Consider the following 22,660-nt stretch of genomic DNA (forward strand, 5'->3'; position numbering starts at 1 on the left):
CTGTAGTCAATGAACAGCATTCTCACATTGGTGTTCCTCTTGTCCAGGTGGGACAGGGTAGTGTGTAGCACAATGGCGATTGCATCTTCTGTGGATCTGAGTGGGTCCAGGGTGTCAGGTAAGGTGGAGCTGATATGGTCCTTGACCAGCCTCTTGAAGCACTTCATGATGACAGAAGTGAGTGCTACAGGGTTTTAGCTGTTGATGTTATTCTTCAACAACACAGACCCCAAAGCAAATCAGGAGGAGAAAAACACATTTATTCACAGAGAACAAATCATTGTTGTTATGCTTGAAAGTGGATGTTCGATGTTCGTTCAGTCCTCTAAAGCAGCGGGGGGCCTTGTAGAAGGATCAGTGTTGATTGCCTCGAAACGAGCATACAGTAGAAGTTGTTTAGATTGTCTGGGAGAAAGGCATCGGTGTTCGCAGTGCTGCTAGTTATTCCCTTGTAGTCCGTAATGGTTTGTAGTCCTTGCCACATGCGTCTAGCGTCAGAGCAGGCGAAATGTAATCCCCGTACTCTCTTTTTTCGTCTTTGGATTTATTTCTGGAGGTCGTAGCTGGTCTTATTGTATTCATCCATATTCCCAGAAATCCAAGTTGAATGCGTAGGTCCACGCTCTCAGTTTTGCACGGATGTTGCTATTGAACTACAGCTTCTATTTTGGATATGTGTGAATAGTCATTGATGGGATAACATCCTCTATGCATTTCCTGATGAACCCCGTGACTGAGTCTGTATACTTATTGATGTTATTGTCAGAGGCAAACCAGAACATTTCCCAGTCTTGTAGCATATATTCTGATTGGTCAGACCAGCATTTAACAAATCTTAACATGGCTTTTTCCATGGCTGCTTTAATTTTTGCTTGTAGACTTGCAGGAGCAGGATAAAGGTGTGATCTGATTTTCCGAAGGGGGTTAAAGGAGGGCTTTGTATCCATCACGGAATGGAGAATAACAATAGTCCAACTTATTTTGCCCCGCAAGAGATGTGTTGGTGGAATTTTGGGAAAACTTTCCTTCAATTTATTAAGTCCCCGGCTACAACGAATGTGGCCTCAAGATATGCTGTTTGCTGTTTCCAATTTGTTCATATTCCTGTGTAATTCCTTGAGTGCCAGTGTGGTGTCGACTTGGGGGTGCACAGCCATGATACAAACAGCAGTGATCTCTCATTAGATAATCCATCAACATCATAAACACTAAAGCAATTGAAAAATATTTTTTGTCGAAATCAAATGTCAATTAAAGCCAATTTGGTACATTGAACGGACATTTAACTTTTAACCTTCGGACAACAGTGGAACCTGAGTTTCCTCTTGAATGGTTATTTAACACCAGCCACTGATATCCTCCTGAATGTTAGAAAACGCAAGCAGATTCCCAACAATGTTTCACTTTCTCTGTTGTCACTGGCTTTCTGTGTGTGTGTGTGTGTGTGTGTGTGTGTGTGTGTGTGTGTGTGTGTGTGTGTGTGTGTGTGTGTGTGTGTGTGTGTGTGTGTGTGTGTGTGTGTGTGTGTGTGTGTGTGTGTGTGTGTGTGTGTGTGTGTGTGTGTGTGTGTGTGTGTGTCTGTGTGTGTGTGCTGCGGCAGACACAGACACGGTGACGTTAAGCTTTTGACAGACGAGCCAGGCATGGCTGTCAAAGTGACACTGCTTGTGAATGAATGTGTGTGTGTGTGTGTGCGTGCGTGCATCAAATGCATGCCCTTCTTGATAGTTGTTTGTGTCAGAATAAATTCTCCACTGCCATAGCCAACAGTGCAAACCCCTCCAACACAGACAGGAGTCACCAGTTAAGAGTTCTGCTGCTGCTAATTATCTGACGATAGCCACCCTGACAATCCTCCAAAAGAGGAAAAGCCCGGGCGACCGCGTGTTGGTGAGATGGGGGTCAGAGAGGCCCGCTCCAAACAGGAGTTCAGCTCAGATTAAAAACTGCTGCCAGCAAAGCACAGCTTGTCTCTACTACTGAACGGCACCGTTCTGAAATAACCCCAACATCCATATTGAACTGTAAATGCATGGGATCGTCAAAGGTGTCAAGTCTTTCACGCTTCACATCAGGCACTGCCAGCTCAGGCGGGTTTTTCATCCAACAAACATCTACATGAAGGGATACAGACACACCACATAAAAGGATATTATTGACCGTTTGCAATTCTTTCATTCACATCTGAAATTATACTGAATAAGAAATGATTTTACTTTAATATTGCTCATAATATTTTACAATTTTGTCAAATGTGACGAAGCCATTGGTTAATTCCAGACTCCTTTGTAGTCTAAAATACCTCTACTTTGAATTCAATGTGGATTTCATTCTGGTGGAATTCACACAGGTTGTCTAAACACTCAAACAGTGGATCAATATGGCCATCGATCTGTGGCATTGAGACTGAGCCAGACGTGTCGGGGGGGCAAGAGATTCTCACTAGCGTTCCCCAGTCTACCGCTGAGGAGCCGCAACACACACACACACACACACACACACACACACACACACACACACACACACACACACACACACACACACACACACACACACACACACACACACACACACACACACACACACACACACACACACACACACACACAACATAAATAACACCAACCAAACTACAGCACACAAATTTCAGTCTCTTTACTCCCGAGACATTTGTGTCTTTGGAAGTTGGAATGAGCTGTTAGTTTGACTCTATGAGGACATCCATTTCAGTTCTCTGAGTGAATATCAAGCCAGCTAGGCAGTCAGTGTAACATCATCACAGGTTCTCAGACTGAACTGACGCCGTCGATTCCTTTGAATAATTCATTGGGACTGAGTGATAAGATGGCTTCTGATGCAGCTCTGAGACCGAGGGGTAGATTTGGAAAAGTCCAAACTTTAAAAGAACCAGCCCGTGACTGACGGATCCATATTTCAGACAACTCACTCGTGATATCACACCACAGGAAGAGGAAAGACACAGATACTTGCTTCATTTTAAAACTATTTTCTTAGTGTCAATGTGTCATTAGTCATTATTTCATCTCCTCTCCTCTATTTTCCCTTTTGTTGAACACTGACTAATGACATCAAATGAGTTGGAAGGAAATCTAAAAAAAATCATTATTGTAAGTTTGGAAAAAGTATCATTACAATTGACAAAAAAATAATATCAATCATCGCTTATTTCCATTTCACAGAGAGACCAGGCTAGTCAATTCCTCAAACAATTTCCAGACAGGTATTTGGAAGCATCGAACAAAACAGTAAAACTGCGACGATTACAAAATGCCTACCTCCTCCTTAATATGGCATCTGGGAGGTTGGAACGTGATGGGGGGTAGCAATAAGCCAGACGGTGTCTCAGAGGAATAAGAGAGAGCAGATTTAATGTAATCATAAGGGAAGCTCATCTTTCAGGGAACAGTAATAATGAGCAATCAATAAGGGCCCTAACAGAGTTAGAGAGAGTGCCTGACAGCAGCTGTAGGCCTGTTAACAGGCAGCGTCTGCTCTCCCATTACTGGGGGTTGGGTGCACCGTGACACACACACACACACACACACACACACACACACACACACACACACACACACACACACACACACACACACACACACACACACACACACACACACACACACACACACACACACACACACACACACACACACACACACACACGAGCACACATAAACACACACACACCTCTGGTGACACCCACCAGCGGTGTGTCAGTCTCTATCGATCTCTGGCTTTAATCACATTCACTGTTAATGTACCCAATAGATGTTAGAGTGGTCTAAGCTGTACTACAGATAAACCAGTATAAAGCAGATATTAGAAACACACTTTTCTTGTGAGCACCATCAAACAGTTGACCAGTATCTCACTTTAAAAAACAAGGACATTGATTTGAATGAGAACGTCTGAAATGGCTTCGCAAGGGTCAAAGTGAAAGAGTGTAATGAACCTTAACGGTGCTGAGGAGATGACGTCATTAGCTTTGGTGAAAATAACTGACCCCAAATCAGTTGCTATGGGCAACGTCTACCCCCTTCCTCTGGACAACACAGTACTGCAATAAGTCAGTCATCTTCTACCTTACTGTGATCACACTTTCAGACAATCAGTGAGAGAGAGGGAGAGGGGGAGGCTAACAGAAAGAGAGAGCATGAGAGAGGAAAGAAAAATGAAGGAAAGGAAATGCGACACACCACACTGACACGCTCACTTGACTGACCCTCGAAGACAAGGTACACATTAACTCAATTACAACATGCTAGCCCAGCTAGCCTAGCTCTAATCATTAGCCCAATTACAACAGGTTAGCCCAGCTAGCCTAGCTCTACACATTAGACCAATTACAACATGATAGCCTAGCTCTACACATGAATCCAATTATAACATGCTAGCCCAGCTAGCCTAGCTCTACACGTTAGGCCCAATTGCGACATGATAGCCATGCTAGCCTAACTCACACCCAATTACAAATCAAATCAAATGTTATTGGTTGCTAGACATATTTTACAGATGGTATCGCAGGCGCGGCAAAATGCTCATGCTCCGACAGTGCAATATACGTAACAATACGAAACAATACACAAAAATCCCCCAAATATAAAGAAAGAAATTAAGAAAAAGAAAGAGCAATGTCAGAGTCGGGAGTATGAATATATACAGTGTATATGTATTTCATGTTGTGTATAGACAGTATGGACAGTATATGAACAGCAAAGGTGTGTACGGCAGTAGTTTTATAGGATGAGCCTTGACTAGAATACAGTATATAGATATGAAGTGGGTAAAACATTACGTAAACATTATTCAAGTGACCAGTGTTCAATGACCATGTGCATAGGGCTTAGGACTCACATGCCAAATTTCTGAGGGTTGATGAAAGGAGAGATTTTTTACGATTGCAGACTTATGGCGCTACGTTTTCGATTTGACAGTGCATATATTTCTTAGTTAGTTAGTTAGTTAGCTATACAAACAAATTAAAACTGCACATCTCTGAGAACAAGTCATTTTGACCAGTTTACAGCTAATCAAGGGCGAGGAGGTGTTAGACAAACATATGCACGAGCTCAGCCACCCACACAGATGCGCGTGCAAATATTGACTGGGAACATTTCCACGCTGTGAAAATGTTTACAACATGACTTCACAATCAGAACGATTGGGAACTATTTCACGCTGGGAAGATTTGTACATGACAACCTGTAGTGAATTACAACATCCTCGCCCAGCTAGCTCAGACAGGTACCTGTAGGGAATTACATTTAACATTTTGCTATGGGCCTTATTATAGGGGCGGGGGCAATTTTGAACTGTGTATTAAGTTAGCTATCCAAACATAGTCCTAAATTGACTTCAGCCAAGTAAAATGAGGCTATGAGGCCGTGTCCAAATGGGAATCTGTTAAGATTACTTTTGTTTTCTATCCCACAGCAACACACATCACTGAGCCAGTGTGTGTGTGTGTGTGTGTGTGTGTGTGTGTGTGTGTGTGTGTGTGTGTGTGTGTGTGTGTGTGTGTGTGTGTGTGTGTGTGTGTGTGTGTGTGTGTGTGTGTGTGTGTGTGTGTGTGTGTGTGTGTGCATTAAGCCTGGGTAAACTACGGCCCTCTCTCCCTGGGGAGCACTTACTCACTCCAAGAAAGCAGAGCTGGAGGATGGAGCTAAACAAGGGTTCATTGGCCAAAATATCTCCTCTCTCTCCACACACACACACACACACACACACACACACACACACACACACACACACACACACACACACACACACACACACACACACACACACACACACACACACACACACACACACACACACACACACACACACACACACACACACACACACACACACACACACACTTTCCAGTAAGCAATATCCCCTGAAGCACTCATCCACTGAGAATAGCCAAACAGTGGTGGAGCGAAGAAAAGACAGAGAGAATGAATGGAAACAGAGATAAGCGAGTCCAGTAGCTGGACTAAGTCCAGGGGAGCAGGGGAACAAACCACAGCCTGCCTCTACGACCACTTCTTACTGTGTCCGTAACATGTCAACCTAATGGCATGGACATGCAGCCAATTGATTTGTAAACCAATGGGCCTGTCCCTCTTGCACATTCAGATTACTTAGTTCACTGGTTCAGCACGAAATGAATAGTCTTCTCCAACACTCACTCTGACCACAGAGATGGTACTGGGGGGGGTACATGAGGGTAAAAGGGGAGGGAATATGCATATCTTTATGTTTACAGATTGCTCGTGTACATTAATCAGACATAGACAAATGCAAGTGCACACAAGTATGTAGATAGCCCATTCAACATCAAATGAGCCTCATTTTTCTTTTAATCAAAATAATGATTTGACTGCTCACCATATGGCAATCTATATGATATTTAATGGAAGCTAGGGATATTTGACAGTCTGAAAGATATGTTGTGTTCCTCAATGTGAAAATGGTGGAAAACAACGACCCCAGGACTGAAGTAATGATCATCTCAGGTTATTTACAAGTGATGGAGTGTGGTTGATGACTGATGTGGCCGCACACAGACACTAAGCTCTAAATCTAATATCTATTAAATACAACCGCAAAAGATGCCTGACCAGCAGCACAGTACACAGGACTTCAACTAGAGTTGCGAGAGGTGAGAATAATGTCATATTATCCACAGTCCGAGCACATTTCACTCATGTCTGTGTTCAAGTGAATCGCCATGAAAATCACTTTATCTACGAAGGCACTGTAGTCCATATTGGACAATGCTGCTATTATGGTCTGTCGAGGTCTGTCTCCCCCACACTACGCAAGTCCTCTCTTTTTTTCACTAACATCTCCACACTGACTCCTCTGTCTCACTGTTAAGTGAGGAAACATTCATTTGAAATGCTTGAAGATATGAGAGAGACTAAGATTGATTTGCCTTAGGTGACCTATAAGCTTACTCTCCAATGATTTCACCAGTGAACCCCAAATTACAAAATTAAGCATTAGATGTAGTCTTCATCGAGTTATTCAGGTGTGGCCTAAAAATCAAGAGGTCGCAAAACAGATATTGGGTACTGTCATTGCACGCGTGTGCGCATGCACGCGCACACAATGGAACACCTACTTAAAGATAGCACTTAACTACTATAATCTAATACACATACATTTTCCATCGTGTTAGGATGATTTCACACCCCTGTAATCGTCCGGGGGAGGGCTGGGAGAAATACGGCATTGTGAGCGTTGTGCCTGGGAGACCACAATGGGCAAACAGATTACAGAAACAAGCCGTTTAGCAGGTAGACGTCTCAGAGTTGAACTCTATCTCAGCTCGGCAATAGCAAGTCAACGGAGAGTCTTGATTGTGCTGACAGAACACCACATAACCATATTGATAATGACTCTATTGAAATCAGACGACCTTATTGTAAATGTGTGATATCAGGAAATCGACACGTTTAAGGTACAGAAGCTAACTGTTTGTCTTGTCTAGACCCTGATCTTACCAAACTTATGTCTGAACCAACTCGGCATGTAATGTGCTACTAATGAACGAGAAGGACCATTGGCAGGCAGGCGGGCAGCTCTAATTCTCCTTCACAGGCGATCATGTTGCAGCGGAGAGCCAGATCAATACCATTTGCTCGATACACGGGAGGACTGGAATCCATAAAAACGCTTTTATTGAGTAATTAAACACCCATTACAGTCCCGGGCAGGCAAACAATACATTTGATAATCCTCTAAGACGTAGATCCACAGTGGTGATTAATACCCGGTGAATGCATGGCCAGGGTGACATAAAGGCCCTAGACTAGATGACATTATGCTAAGGCCTATAGCCTAGCGTGCTAATACCGTACTGTAAACAGGACTGGACTGCCTTCCAAGGGAGCAGGGATTCTAGTGCCTACAGAACAAATTCAAAGGTGCGGTACTGTACCCAGCTAGCACAGAACATTCCCGTAACATTCCCTAATGGTTCTCCTTTGGTTTTCCTACAACGTTCTTGGAACCAAAATGTGTTAGCTGGGTAGTACCTTCTCAAGGTTGTTCAGAATGTTCTGCTATTCGAATTACAGTGGAGAATGCTGGGAAAAGTGTTCTGTAGCAAATAACTGGGTTACATTGTCAAATTCATGGAAAGAGAGGGATAACTGACATTGGTACAGGACAAATTTGGGTCAGTTGAAATGTTGCTGTATCACTAGCTTCAGTAAAACCCATTTTGGAGCAGCAAACAGTAAGTGAACCTTTGCTTACTTAACAATACATTACAAATTTAACATGGTGATTTTAAGATAAACCATAAAATGATCATCTGTAGCCATCTCTAAAATGACAAATATGTTTGACCCTATGATAAATCTACAGTTACCAGTTAGTGATGGGGGGAAAAAAATCGATAGTTACTGTAGATATCGGTATACTATTTTTGACGATATTTCGTGTCGTATCGTTTTGACAATATTGCAATATTATTTTTACGCTAATAGGCTGTACCTTAACTAAAACTAAATTTTTCCAATATAGCTTGTTCTCCATATTCTTTCCATCCTCCAATCGCAATACATATTGTATCGACACCTAAGTGATGGTGATAATATTGTACCGTGAGGTCCCTGCCAATTACCAGTCCTATCTACTACCATACTCACACTCCTTTCTCATAATATTGCAAAAATTATTTTATTCCGTTCATACGGCCCACCGCAGTTCTTTTTAAAACTTCTTTAAGGACCCATGCCTTTTACACTTTCACAACTCGCCAAAATACCCACAATGTCGCCCTTGTTGGAGAGCGTTTAGCCTTGTTGCGCCAACAATATGGCGTCTCGGTTAGTCCTCTTAAATATGAATGGTCCATTCAGTCTGCTCAATGGACTCTTCTGGCAAAACCCCCCCCTTTTCTATCCTGACAACAATATTCAGCGCAGCGCTCTTGGCAGTTTCCCGGCCAAAGTAACAAAAGAGGAACTCGAATACGTCGCTGGCGGTTTCAAAAGCATTAAGCCCTCAGTGAAATGCCTAGTTCCTGGCGAAAGCAAAGTGATTTGACAACAATGGACAAATCATACAGTGGTTTATGAGCTTTGCAGAACACAACGGCAGTCTTTTTTCCCAAAGCACACATTAGTAATCATGTCATTGAGACCCCCCAGGGTTCTCATTGGCCCGGAGGAGTGTGGAGAACAGGATGAATGTGTCGACCGGGTGGAGGGTGGAAGTTGGCCAAGTCTCTCAATTCAACACTCTGTCTAAATGTGATGAGGTTCTTTTGCCATACACACTCTAAGAACAGAAACACATACAAGAAGAACACACACTGATTTTATGCATGTTTTCCATCTAATAAGACAAAAACAAGCGAGTGGTGAGTTAAAAGTAGAAGAGGACATATTCCCTACGTGTCAAACAAAACCTTTTTAAAATAATGGAAGCATTTGAATCGGTTGTCTTAAAAAAAAAGATTCTGCCTCTTTGACGCAAAACAACTCCCACGACTAATGCACACCCACTGAAAAGTCAATACCACACGTGTATTTGCCTATATGGATAATGTATGAAACCAGGTTGAGGAGCTCGGAGCTGCATCTCATTACCCAGCGCATACAGTACCTTCCTACATTAGCCAAACCATTAGCCATCCATGCAGCCAAACCCTGCACCCGACACAAAACACACAAAAGCTGATAAGAGACTCTAACACACAAATAGGCACGCACACCCACAAAGATACAAGCATGCTTTCATACGCATTGCCACACACAGACACACGCCCTTCTCCACAGGTCCCCCGCAGATCAACCTGATTATGCACACGCTTCTGCTGGACGCGGCACTTTACAAAACACTTTTCTCCTCCGTCCTCGCTGTCTGATTCTCACCCTTCCCTCCCGGAGACAGGCCACAGGCTGCCGTGCTGGCCGTGCCGCACACACACAACACACCCAGCCCGGCCACTCAAGGTCCTTTGTGCCACCCCCTGGCAACCTGCCAAGCTGTCAGACACACACACACATACACACATACACAGCTCTGCGGAGAGAGGGGCTGGGTGAATGAAAATGCCAGACAGGGACTTACTTGACCGTGGCTGACAAGAGAGAGAGAGAGAGAGAGAGATTGCGCGATTCTCCAATGATCGTCTGCCTAATCAAGCTGTACACCAGCCGAGACACACAGAGTAAGACATAAGATCAGATCACAGGCAGAAGAGAGATGAGAGATGACTCAATTCCCTCTCTCTCTCTCTCTCTCTCTCTCTCTCTCTCTCTCTCTCTCTCTCTCTCGCTCTCTCGCTCTCTCTGCCGCTGTCTTTTTCTCTCCCCCCAGCAGCCCTGAAAAAAGCAGTCATCGTTTAATAACTGGTTCCCTCATCAGGCAAATGAACGCGAGGCCGCTTCGCATATCAATGCACCGTTTAACTCAGATGTCCCATATCAATAACTTAATTAGAATTGCAGAAGGTCTCATTTGAAAATACAATGTACAGGATAAGCCGTGGTCTATTGTGGATCTAACGAGGCCGAATATCCGGCAGCGGGACGTTAGCTTTAATAGGTCTTTAGCATATTTAACTTTTCCCATCATCTCGGTAGAATGTGTTAATATCTAAGAGAGAATCTTAGCCATGGGTAGTATGGAGAGATTGAGCAGGAGAGAAGCCACGCGGGGTGAGAAATGACTGATTCAAATTCCAAATGGGCAGTGACAAAAAGAGAGGAGGAAAAAAAATCCATAGCTTCAATTTGATTAAACCTGCGAAAATGGTGCAGGACATCAGAAAACAGGGGAAACGGCAAACACTTTGAGCACTTGCCAAAAGCACAGGGAAGATATTCTTTTCATTCCTGCGTTCACAACGAGGTGAATTTAGCTGAACTCTGGATGAAGAAACAGTGCGATGTTCCCGAGATGTGTGCTGTCTGCCTCGGCGTTCACAGATGAGTGAGTATAGTTGCATGATGGGTAAAGTGTTTTAAACGGTAGATGGTCACTAGTGGACTGTTGTCTGACACTGCTTCCCCTTTTAGGCCACACACTGATTCCTTTACTTGTCTACTAATTTACGACCACAAATCTGAACACGCACCTGAGCTCTCACACTTGTCTTTCTGCACCAATTACAACGTCAGAAAAAAACCTCCCTGAAACCCACTTGTAATGGATCCATGACTCTGCGAACATGTTGAATGTATTTTATGTTAAAAAAATATATATATATATAATAGATTTGACAATAATGGGACGCACTCAATATAGCATACTCAAAATACTAAATGAATACAAAGTGCTGACTATCGTCACCATAATGAAAACATCCACACGTACAAAAAAAGACATCCCTCCCCTTATTACTGGGTATATGGTGATACCGAAAATACTGTCCCTTCGGAAAGTATTCACGCCTCTTGACTTTCCGTTGTGTAACAGCCTGAATTCAAAAAGTATTACATTTCTTTCTTTTCATTTATACACAATACCCCATAATGACAAAGTGAAAACATGTTTTTAGACATTTTTTGCAAATGTATTGAAAATTAAATATAAGAAATGTCTGATTTACATAAGTATTCACACCCCTGGGTCAATACTTTGTAGAAGCACCTGCAAAGATTACAGTCGTGAATCTTTACAGTGTACGTCTAAGAGCGTTGCACACCTGGATTGTGCAGCATTTGCCCATTATTCTTTTAAAAATGATTCAAGCTCTGTCAAATTGGTTATTGGTCATTGCTAGCCAACCATTTTTAGGTCTCGCTATTGATTGTCAAGTAGATTTAAGTCAGAACTCTAACTGGGGCACTCAAGAATATCCACTGTTGTCTTGGTAAGCAACTCCAGTGTAGATTTGGCCTTGAGTTTAAGGTTGTTGTCCTTCTGAAAGGTGAATTCATCTCTCAATGTCTGGTGGAAACCAGACTGAACCACGTTTTCCTATAGGATTTTGCCTGTGCTTAGTTCCATTCCATTTATTTTTTATCCTGAAAAACTCCCCAGTCCTTAACGATTACAAGCATACGCGTAACATCATGCAGCCACCACTATGCTTGAAAATATGGAGAGTGTACTCAGTAATGTGTTGTATTAATACAAAAAAATGAATTGCTTTGCCACATTTTTTGCAGCATTACTTTAGAGCCTTATTGCAAACAGGATGCATGTTTTGGAATATTTTTATTTTGCACACGCTTCCTTCTTTTCACTCTGTCAATTAGGTTGTTGAGTAAATACAATGTTGTTGATCCATCCTTTATTCTCCTACAACAGTCATTCAACTATATAACTACTTTAAAATCACCATTGGCCTCATGGTAAAATTCCTGAGCAGTTTCCTTCCTCTCCGGCAACTGAGTTTGGAAGGACAGCTGTATCTTTGTAGTGAGTGGGTATATTGATAAGAGGTCAACCGATTAATCGGAATGGCCGATTAATTAGGGCCGATTTCAGGTTTTCATAACAATCAGTAATCAGCATTTTTGGATGACGATTATGGCCGATTATTTTGCAATCCACGAGGAGACTGCGTGGCAGGCTGACCACCTGTTACACGAGTGCAGGCAGCAAGGAGCCAAGGTAAGTTGCTAGCTAGCATTAAAGTTATTTTATAAAAACAATCAATCTTAACATAATCCCTAGTTAACTACACATGGTTGATGATATTACTAGTTTAACTAGCTTGTCCTGCCTTGCATATAATCAATGCGGTGCCTGAAATTGTGTCACTTCTCTTGCGCTCAGTGTAAGCAGAGTCAGGATATATGCAGCAGTTTGGGTCGCCTGGCTCGTTGCAAACTGTGTGAAGACCATTTCTTCCTAACAAAGACCACAATTAATTAGTCAGGATTTTACATAATTATGACATAAAATTGAAGGTTGTGCAATGTAACAGCAATATTTAGACTTAGAGTTGCCACCCATTCAATAAAATACGGAACGGTTTTGTATTTCACTGAAAAGATAAACGTTTTGTTTTTGAAATGATAGTTTCCGGATTTGACCATATTAATGACCTAAGGCTCGTATTTCTGTGTTTGTTATATCATAATTAAATCCATGATTTGACATTTGATAGAGCAGTCTGACTGAGCGGTGGTAGGCAGCAGCAGGCTCGTAAGCATTCATTCAAAACACACTTTCCTCAGTTTGCCAGCAGCTTTCCCCAATGCTTGAAGCACAGCGCTGTTTATGACTTCAAGCCTATCAGCTCCTGAGATTAGGCTGGCAATACTATAGTGCCTATTAGAATATCCAATAGTCAAAGGTCTATGAAATATAAATTGTATAGAGAGAACTAGTCCTATAATTCCTACAATAACTATAACCTAAAACGGGGAATATTGGAGACTCATGTTCATATGTTCTCATGTTCTGAGCAAGGAACTTAAACGGTAGCTTTTTTACATGGCACTTTTACTTTCTTCTCCAACACTGTGTTTTTGCATTATTTAAACCAAATTTAACATGTTTTGTTATTTATTTGAGACTAAATTAATTTTATTTATGTATTATATTAAGTTAAAAAATAAAAGTGTTCATTGTTCATTCAGTATTGTTGTAATTGTCATTATTACAAATATATCGTTTTTGGTCCTCCAGTAACCGGTATCGGCGTTGAAAAATCATAATCAGTCAACCTCTAATATTGACACACCATCCAAAGTGTGTATCAAATGTCTGCTTGTTTTATTATGTGACTTCTTAAGCACATGTTTACCCCTGGACTTATTTAGGCTTGCCACAGCAAAGGGGTTGAATACGTATTGACTCAAGGCATTTCTGCTTTTCATTTTGTACTAATTTGTTAAAATCTCAGAAAACATCATTCCCCTTTGACATTATGGGGAGAAAAAGTAAAGGGGTATGAATTCTTTCTGAAGGCAATGCATACCTGCTCTTAGCCCAGATACAGTAAAAGTTTTACTGTGCTAAACCAGATACTGTACATCAGGAGACCTCTTTCTCTCCTAAAACCCCCACAAGACACAGGGCTGTCAGCACTCAGAATGATAACAGCATGATGACAGTCTGAGGGAGGGGAAGAACAAACAGATCACTGTTCAAATGGCTCGAGGAAGGATTAAGGCGTTTGTCTCTGGGACTATCATACTTCCCAAAAGAATGCCTTTGCCCATACACTGTCAGTCAGAGCAACACCAAACACACACACACATCTAAACAGACAGCCAGAGCTGACAGACGGATCCAAAAGAAATGAAGGAGGAGGAAGAGGAGGAGGGAGTGGAGGAGGAGAGCGAGGAGGGACAGGCTGGATGTCACGGATTTACGGATTGGCGGCCGTTCGTCTTTGCAGCAGCAGAACGAACGTTCCTTCGCCTCACAGACAGTGTAGCAACGGACAGCTGCCTCCCGTTTCCAGCGCTGTGTGCCTCTCTAACTTAGATCACTGAGAGGGTTGTCAGCACACACAGAGAGACACGCACAAAGGCAACATAGCCAGCTGCCACAAGTCCAGGGACTAGTTTTTGGGGACAGACAGAGAGAGAGAGAGAGAGAGAGAGAGAGAGAGAGAGAGAGAGAGAGAGAGAGAGAGAGAGAGAGAGAGAGAGAGAGAGAGAGAGAGAGAGAGAGAGAGAGAGGAGAAAGAGAGAGTTAGAGAGAGGGAGAGAGAGAGAGAGAGAGAGAGAGAGAGAGAGAGAGAGAGAGAGAGAGAGAGAGAGAGAGAGAGAGAGAGAGAGAGATAGAGACTCAGAGAGGGATTTGCATGAGCCAGGCTCCCTTGGGGTCATTCCTCGCTCACTGAGACGGGGAGAGCACAAAAGACAACACTTAACATATTTGCTAAAAGATGACAACCCTGCCTAGATCTCATTTGAAGCCGGCCTTTGTTAGGAGCGGCAGACGAGAGAAGTCTACTGATATTTGAGAGCGAGAGAGAGAGCGTCTGACAAGTGTCTCTTTCTTTAACATTACAAGGAATCCATCTACATACATCTTCCACAGCAGTAATTCCCCAGGGTTCAGTATATGCAAGGGAGTCATTTTGGAAGAGAGGGGGCTTCTTTAATGGTAAACATTACAGACGTTTTGAAATTGTCAGGCTAATTCCTGTCTTTAGTCCCACAGGGAATTGTCCAGCTAGCCTTAACGCCAAACCACTCTCTGTATCCACTCTGAGTCAGAGGGAAAATCACTAGCTAGATAAACAAAGTAATCGCGAGGAGACTGTTGTATATTAGTGTCTCTGTTGGCAAAGACCGTTTTCTTTAACCCTCTCTAATATCTCTCTACTATCCCCTTCATTATCTCTTTGAGCAACTATTAGGACGCTTCTGACAAAGACATAAAATGAGACAAAAAATACGTACACAATGAGGGGAATCATTTGTGCTGTCAGTTCAGTTTCTAATGTAGTAGGGATGTGTAGTGGATAAGTGAACTTTCGTGTTTAGATCTTTAGTACAACATTATAATATTATGTGAGAGTGAACGCACACACACACACACACACACACACACACACACACACACACACACACACACACACACACACACACACACACACACACACACACACACACACACACACACACACACACACACACACACACACACACACACACACACACACACACACACACACTCCACCCCCCCATCCCACATATACACACACACACGCACACACACACACACAGACACAACTCTCATTACATCAGCAACAGCCAGTATAAATGACACAGGGTATAAGTCACTCTCTGTGCCTGTAGCCTCCACAACTTCCCTCACTCTATCAATTTATCAGGAGAACCACCGGGTAGAAACACACCGTTAGAGGACTGCTCACTGCATACCAACTATCCATCACTACACTAAACAGCGTAGAATGTCAACTTCCTTATTTAGGAAATAACCAAATGAAATCCAGTAAATATCAGTACAGATAGTTGGGCTGATTTTTTTTTTTTAAAGGAACAAATAGTGTTTAATGTTCACACAGGCTTTTGCCTTGACTTATGTGACAAGAGACCACCTCTCTGTAGGGGCCCACACTGAGATACTTGGATTTGCCAACAGGCTCCATGATGTGCGTAATAGAATCGAAAACAGAATACAGATGTGCTGCATATATATCGAGCAAAATACATTTGAGAACGAATCAAGCAACTGCATTACAGCAAGGGACATTTTTACAATGCAGCCGAATATCTTGATCTGTAACAGTCTTCATCTTTATTCCAGAGAAGTTCTTGGCTGTATTAGCCTACACTATAACAAGGTGCATTATGTGGGCTAATCTAATGAAAACAAATCTATTCTATCATTCAGCAAATATACAGTGGATTTACATGAACCAACCAACATATGTGACTAACTACACCCCGAACTGTGATGCGTTTCTAAGAGAGAGCGAGAGAGAAAGAGGGAGAGAGAGAGAAAGAGAGAGAGAGAGAGAGCAAGAGAGAGAGACAGAGAGAGAGACAGAGAGAGAGAGAGAGAGAGAGAGAGAGAGAGAGAGAGAGACAGAGAGAGAGAGAGCGAGAGAGAGAGCAAGAGAGAGAGAGAGACAGAGAGAGAGAGCGAGAGAGAGAGAGCAAGAGAGAGAGACAGAGAGAGAGAGAGAGAGAGAGAGAGAGAGAGAGAGAGAGAGAGAGAGAGAGAGAGAGAGAGCGAGAGAGAGAGAGACAGAGAGAGAGACAGAGAGAGAGACAGAGAGAGAGACAGAGAGAGAGAGAGAGAGAGAGAGAGAGACAGAGACAGAGAGAGAGAGAGAGAGAGAGAGAGAGAGAGAGAGAGAGAGAGAGAGAGAGAGAGAGAGAGAGAGAGAGAGAGAGAGAGAGAGAGAGAGACAGAGAGAGAGAGAGAGAGAGAGAGACAGAGAGAGAGAGAGAGAGAGAGAGAGACAGAGAGAGAGAGAGAGAGAGAGAGAGAGAGAGAGAGAGAGAGAGAGAGAGAGAGAGAGAGAGACAGAGAGAGAGAGAGAGAGAGAGAGAGAGAGAGAGAGAGAGAGAGAGAGAGAGAGAGAGAGAGAGTATAAAACAACAAGTGAAAAGAAAACATAGTGGCAAATGAACATGACAAATGAACAACATGTTGACGTTGAAGACAGTAGGCTAAGTCCTATTTGTTATTTCTAGGTATCTTAACTTGAACATACAGGGAAATACAAATGAGAGTTGATGCATAACATTCTATCTGGCCTACTTTGCGATGAATGTTATACTACATTACCTAAACAACAAACATTATTTTTTTGTGACTCACTTTAAAGTTCATTCATGTCCCTTTTGAATTGCACACCTCACATAACAGTTTGTACGATGCACACGGATCAATGTCACAAAGCCAGTCCAGAAATGGGATAGGCCTAAATCTTCTATGTTCATATATTCAGGATGAAGTCGAATTATTGTCATGCTCATTCAGGATATTTTGGTTTTGATGCAAAATATCTCAATATTATTTGATCAATTTTAAATATGTGTCTAATAGCCTAACTAGGCTATATATTTCAGTGTTCCAGGGAGATAAAGGCCGACTGGTGACAAAGATGGCCTCTTAATGTGCTATTAATAGCTGCTTAATTACTGCCTTTTCCCATTTCTGATGAGGTTAATAATTAATTACTATCTATAATTCTTATTTGTAGGGTAGGCTTCTGGTATAAGATAAACCTTATATTAAAACAAATTACTGATCAATGATTGATATATTTGGATTACATTACAGTTTGTTTGCCACACCTGAGACTAACAAAAGCTAACCTTGCAGTCTATTCTTCTAATAATAGGATAATAATCGAGTAGTATATCCGTCATAACAGCGTTTGAAGATTAGTATTACACGTTTACCGGTATATTAGTCATAATTTAAGCAGACTAATATATTCTGAATATAGCCTACATAACAAGCGGACCTGGGAGACATTCCTGTTAGCCTACTATTGCCCAAGCTCTGCGCTTGAAAGGGGTTCTGGGTGCAGCAATTTCCGAAAACATATCGGCATCATAATGATGTGCATTCAAAGCCAGCACAGACAAGCGCCAAAGGTCCGTTTGGATTCACAGCGACCATCTGATGCGGAGGAATATTCCATTATGTATACTATAGTAATCATTTGTTTTCCCGAGAGTGGCGACAATTCGGCCAAGATAGAGTGTGATACTTGTATTTTATTGTTTTTTTATTGTTTTAATTTGGACACAAACCTCAGGATGATAGCATGGACAAATCAACATGCAGGCCTTCATTGCTCAACTCTCACAAAACAATGTGCACGCGTGCAACATATCTCATCTGTCATTATTTTAAAGAAACTGACACAAAACGCATGCTTGGAAACGAGCACGGTCAAAACAAACACAATTTTAAAAATAACAACAGTTCATCAAATGAAAGATTGGAAAAAAAAGAACCTACCATAGACGCTGCTGCTACTGATCATTTCCCGCTGCGAATAACGGGGAAGAAGAGGGGAGAGCATTGGAATTGGAATTTGGACGAGGAGGAATTCCAAATGTTGTTTTGCATAAGAAGCGCTACTCTCCACTCTCACATTTCAGTTTAACGTGAGTCGTTCTAGTCAGGGCTACTAAATACTCATCTAACCTACACGCATACTATTACAAGGAAAGTGGACCCTGGCAGCAAAACGCAGTTGGATAGCGCTGTAGAGGCGGGAGCATATCATATGATGATGGTGCAGCCACTTGGTTCACACCAGATAATTTGCGCATTGATTGCTGTTATTATGTTATCGAGAAAGTTACCTGTGGTGATATCGCTCTCGCCTAATACAAATACACACGCTCTAGCATAGGCTACTCTCGTGCTTTAACAATAGATGGCGTTTCACAAGGACTGTGACATTGCATCCGCTGATGCGACTGATATGATGCATCGGGATACTTGTTGTAATCACCGTATGCATGGCTAAAAGTTGTCTACTTTAAAACAATTCAAATATCGGCCCAGCACCCCCACACACAAGCACTGTCATTCGAACCGAGCAATAGCAATTGGATAGCCTACATAAGAACACAACATACCCATGCGGTTTTAAGTGACACTAATCCAAAACGCAAATGCGCTACTTTACGATCCCAAAACGAACAAACTCGTTGATAAATGCATTGCACAAGCAATACAAATTGTTTTTAACAGTGCCTGCTTAAATCCCGTATGATTCATTTGCGTCTCGGAGGGTGGTGGTGTCTTTACGGATAAAGCGCTTGGGTTCCTTGCTAAGGCAAGACTCGCCTAATAACGGCTACTTTAATTGCGGACATCTCGAATCCAGTTCTGGAAAGGCTTACCTGTATGTGCGACAGGTCGACCTCTGGGGTTAGAGCAACATCGATCCACGGCGGAGCTTGCTGATGAATGACTGTGCGGTGGGTTTAAGCGAGGCTGCGTGGGATTTAAAACCATTCCAAGTTAGCGCAGGCAACACTGACCACAGCCACTGCCATGTTGGAATTTCAAACCCTAAAACAGCTGCTTCGGAGACTGACCAGTATGCCTCCCAGTGCGCATGCGTCTAGCTGTAAAGACCAGAAATTCAAAGTCCCGCGTAAAAGGGGTAATTATGCAAGGTTATTATCTTGTTATGCCAACAGACATCGAGGCAACATTGTATTGGGAAATAAGCAGAAGCTCGTGATTGTGTTCAAGTAAACGCTACCTACAGTAGACTATTGTAGGCTATGAGATTGGATCTGTCAAAACAGATACTTTTAATCTATGGATTATTTGTAATTGCGCGCTGATCTTTAAAAAAACGAGCAATTGTAAATAAGAAATCAATAACCATTGTCCCATATTTAGAGAACAATCTGGGAATGTAGCCTATTGTGCGATTGCTGTGTGACACGCGCGCGCACACACGGACACACGCACTCATTCCACTAGTCCTAGTGCTGTGTCTCCCAATGATAAATATAGCACCAACGTGGAATTATCTATCTGAGTCCTAATTAGAGCTGAGCTGTCCCAGTTAACACACTATCAGAGCATCAGTAGGGAGATCACATTTAAACAAGACATCAAAGATGGAACAACTGTCAGATGAAGTTCAGTGTGTCAAATAACGGCTCAATCGAAATATCCCAATCGTCATGGCTGATATCTTTTATTTATTTACACAATCAAAGTCCTGGTAATGAGAGCCAGGAATTTGATTTGTATACAGTCGAAATAGAGGGAATAAGTTCATTTAAAAAATAGTGAGATATCTGAGATGGTCTACACTTACCCGCGCGCGCGCACGCACACACGCACATGCACAACGCACGCAAACATACACAGGCGCGCATGTGTGAGTGTGCACACACACCTAGACACACAAAGAGGTTCAACTGGGAATTATTTTTTAAAGTGCTATAAAACTGTCCCCGAAAGGGATGGCTATTTCGAAGACCATTTTGAACAGAGAATCACTTCAATTCTCACTGTATGCTCCCATCTGTTCCACTCTGTTCCCTTTCAATTTAACCCCTGATCACACATGGCCTGGCTGGCTGACTGACAGGCTAGGGCTGGCTCTATACTGTAGGGTTTCACTGGCCTTTTACAGGGACCTCTGGTTTGGACATCATCAGTTCAGCATGGAGCTATTCCAAATCCCAGTGCTCCAGTTCCCATCACACCTCCCAAAACAGGTTCCAATGTAGGTCTACCACCTTGTGGTTCCCAGGTATACCTCCAGACAGACAGACAGACAGACAGACAGACAGACAGACAGACAGACAGACAGACAGACAGACAGACAGACAGACAGACAGACAGACAGACAGACAGACAGACAGACAGACAGACAGACAGACAGACAGACAGACAGACAGACAGACAGACAGACAGACAGACAGACAGACAGACAGACAGACAGACAGACAGACAGACAGACAGACAGACAGACAGACAGACAGACAGACAGACAGACAGACAGACAGACCAGCAGACCAGCAGACCAGCAGACCAGCAGATATTGACACTGAGTGTACAAAACATTAGGAAAACCTGCTCTTTCCATGACATAGACTGACCAGGTGAATCCAGTTGAAAGCTATGATCCCTTATTAATGTCACCTGTTAAATCCACTTGAATCAGTGTAGCTGAAGGGGAGGAGACAGGTAAAAAATGATCTTTAAGCCTTGAGACAATTGAGACATGGACTGTGTATGTGTGCCATTCAGAGGTTGAATGGGCAAGTCAAAATATTTAAGTGCCTTTGAACAGGGTATGGTAGTAGGTGCCAGGCAGACAGGTTTGAGTGTGTCAAGAACTGCAACACTGGTGGATTGTTCAAGCTCAACAGTTTCACGTGTGTTTCAAGAATGGTCCATCACCCAAAGGACATCCAACCAACTTGAAGCATTGGAGTCAACATAGACCAGCATCCCTGTGGAATGCTTTCGACATCTTGTAGAGTCCATGCCCGGACAAATTGAGTCTGTTCTGAGGGCAGAAGGGGAGGTACAACTCAATATTAGGAAGATGTTCCCAACGTTTTGTGCGCTCACCGTATTTGCATGTTTTGTTCACATGTTGAGTAAATCTCACCTTGATTTTGTTGCAAAAAAAAGTATTTGACAGATAAAGAGAATTTCCCCCTCCCCATCATGTTGAAATCTGGACTCTAAACTGGACTGCGGCTGATAGGGGGCCACAGCTGAATGTGAGTCACACTGCTAGGAGTGGTACTGCTGTTGTGATAGAAAGTGACGCAACAGAGACAGAGGGTTGAATCAGTAGGAGGGTTTGGGGGCTGAGAATGGAGGGGGTTTTGGCTCGCCCTTGTGTGTGCCAGCCACTGTGATGGTGTACCTACGTGGCTGTGAGGTCCACACAGCTGCCGACTGGCTTGGAGGTCATTCGGAGATACAGCCACGCTGTGATTCTTGATGGTACCATGGGTGTGTAAACACACACTCACACCCACACAAATGCACACATATACAAACACACGTGCGTGCACACGAATATGTGCACACAAACACATGCATGCACATGCAGAGCACACACACACAAACACACACACACACACACACACACACACACACACACACACACACACACACACACACACACACACACACACACACACACACACACACACACACACACACACACACACACACACACACACACACACACACACACACACACACACACACACATGCAAACACGCACGCAAGGATACACACACCTTGTGTCCGGCCTTTTGTCCTTGTGTCAGCAGACAGGACGCCTGGAATTATTTGACCTCTTTGACGTCTCCTTTTCTTCCCCTATAATATCCACACTTCACATACACTCCGAATGTCTTCAGAATCATGTTGGTTCCTCTCTATTTCTGTCATATTTTTGTCCCTTTCTGTTGGATCTACCACGTTGTCATTTTGTTGTTGTTGCAGGAAATGGTGGAGTACCTGGATTGTTTCAGACTTGATGTAGATGGTACTGTGTAGGCTCCACACATCAATTACCCTCCTGTGGTAAAGGCAGAATATTTGCATCTCATTTGCAAATTGCAGTAAAGACAGCAATTCAGGTGATACTGAATATTCAACGGTAGCATGCAATATTTGACACTAATCTGTAAAATACCACCTAGTGTACGAATCCCTCAAAGTCATCTGTTATTCGGATTTACTTTTCAAATGAACCACAAGTCCAATTTGAAAG

At 42.8% G+C, this 22,660-nt stretch overlaps 1 protein-coding gene across 3 annotated transcripts in view; it reads right to left on the bottom strand.

The window, feature by feature from the left end:
* Positions 1 to 19,432, bottom strand: part of LOC124011315 (fidgetin-like) — a 36,323-nt gene extending 16,891 nt beyond the window's left edge. The window contains exons 1-2 of one of the 3 annotated variants that reach the window (XM_046324559.1): positions 19,290 to 19,421; positions 18,394 to 18,424 (exon numbers count right to left, since the gene is read on the bottom strand). In XM_046324559.1, coding sequence (XP_046180515.1) covers positions 18,394 to 18,418 — 25 coding nt within the window. In that variant the 5' untranslated portion in view covers positions 18,419 to 18,424; positions 19,290 to 19,421. Of the gene's footprint in view, positions 1 to 18,393; positions 18,483 to 19,289 lie in introns of those variants that run through there. The other 2 variants (XM_046324557.1, XM_046324558.1) reach the window with 2 other exon arrangements.
* Between the last annotated feature and the right edge of the window lie 3,228 nt (positions 19,433 to 22,660).

This window comes from Oncorhynchus gorbuscha, linkage group LG23 (genome assembly GCF_021184085.1).
Source record: "Oncorhynchus gorbuscha isolate QuinsamMale2020 ecotype Even-year linkage group LG23, OgorEven_v1.0, whole genome shotgun sequence".
Classification (NCBI taxonomy): domain Eukaryota; kingdom Metazoa; phylum Chordata; class Actinopteri; order Salmoniformes; family Salmonidae; genus Oncorhynchus; species Oncorhynchus gorbuscha.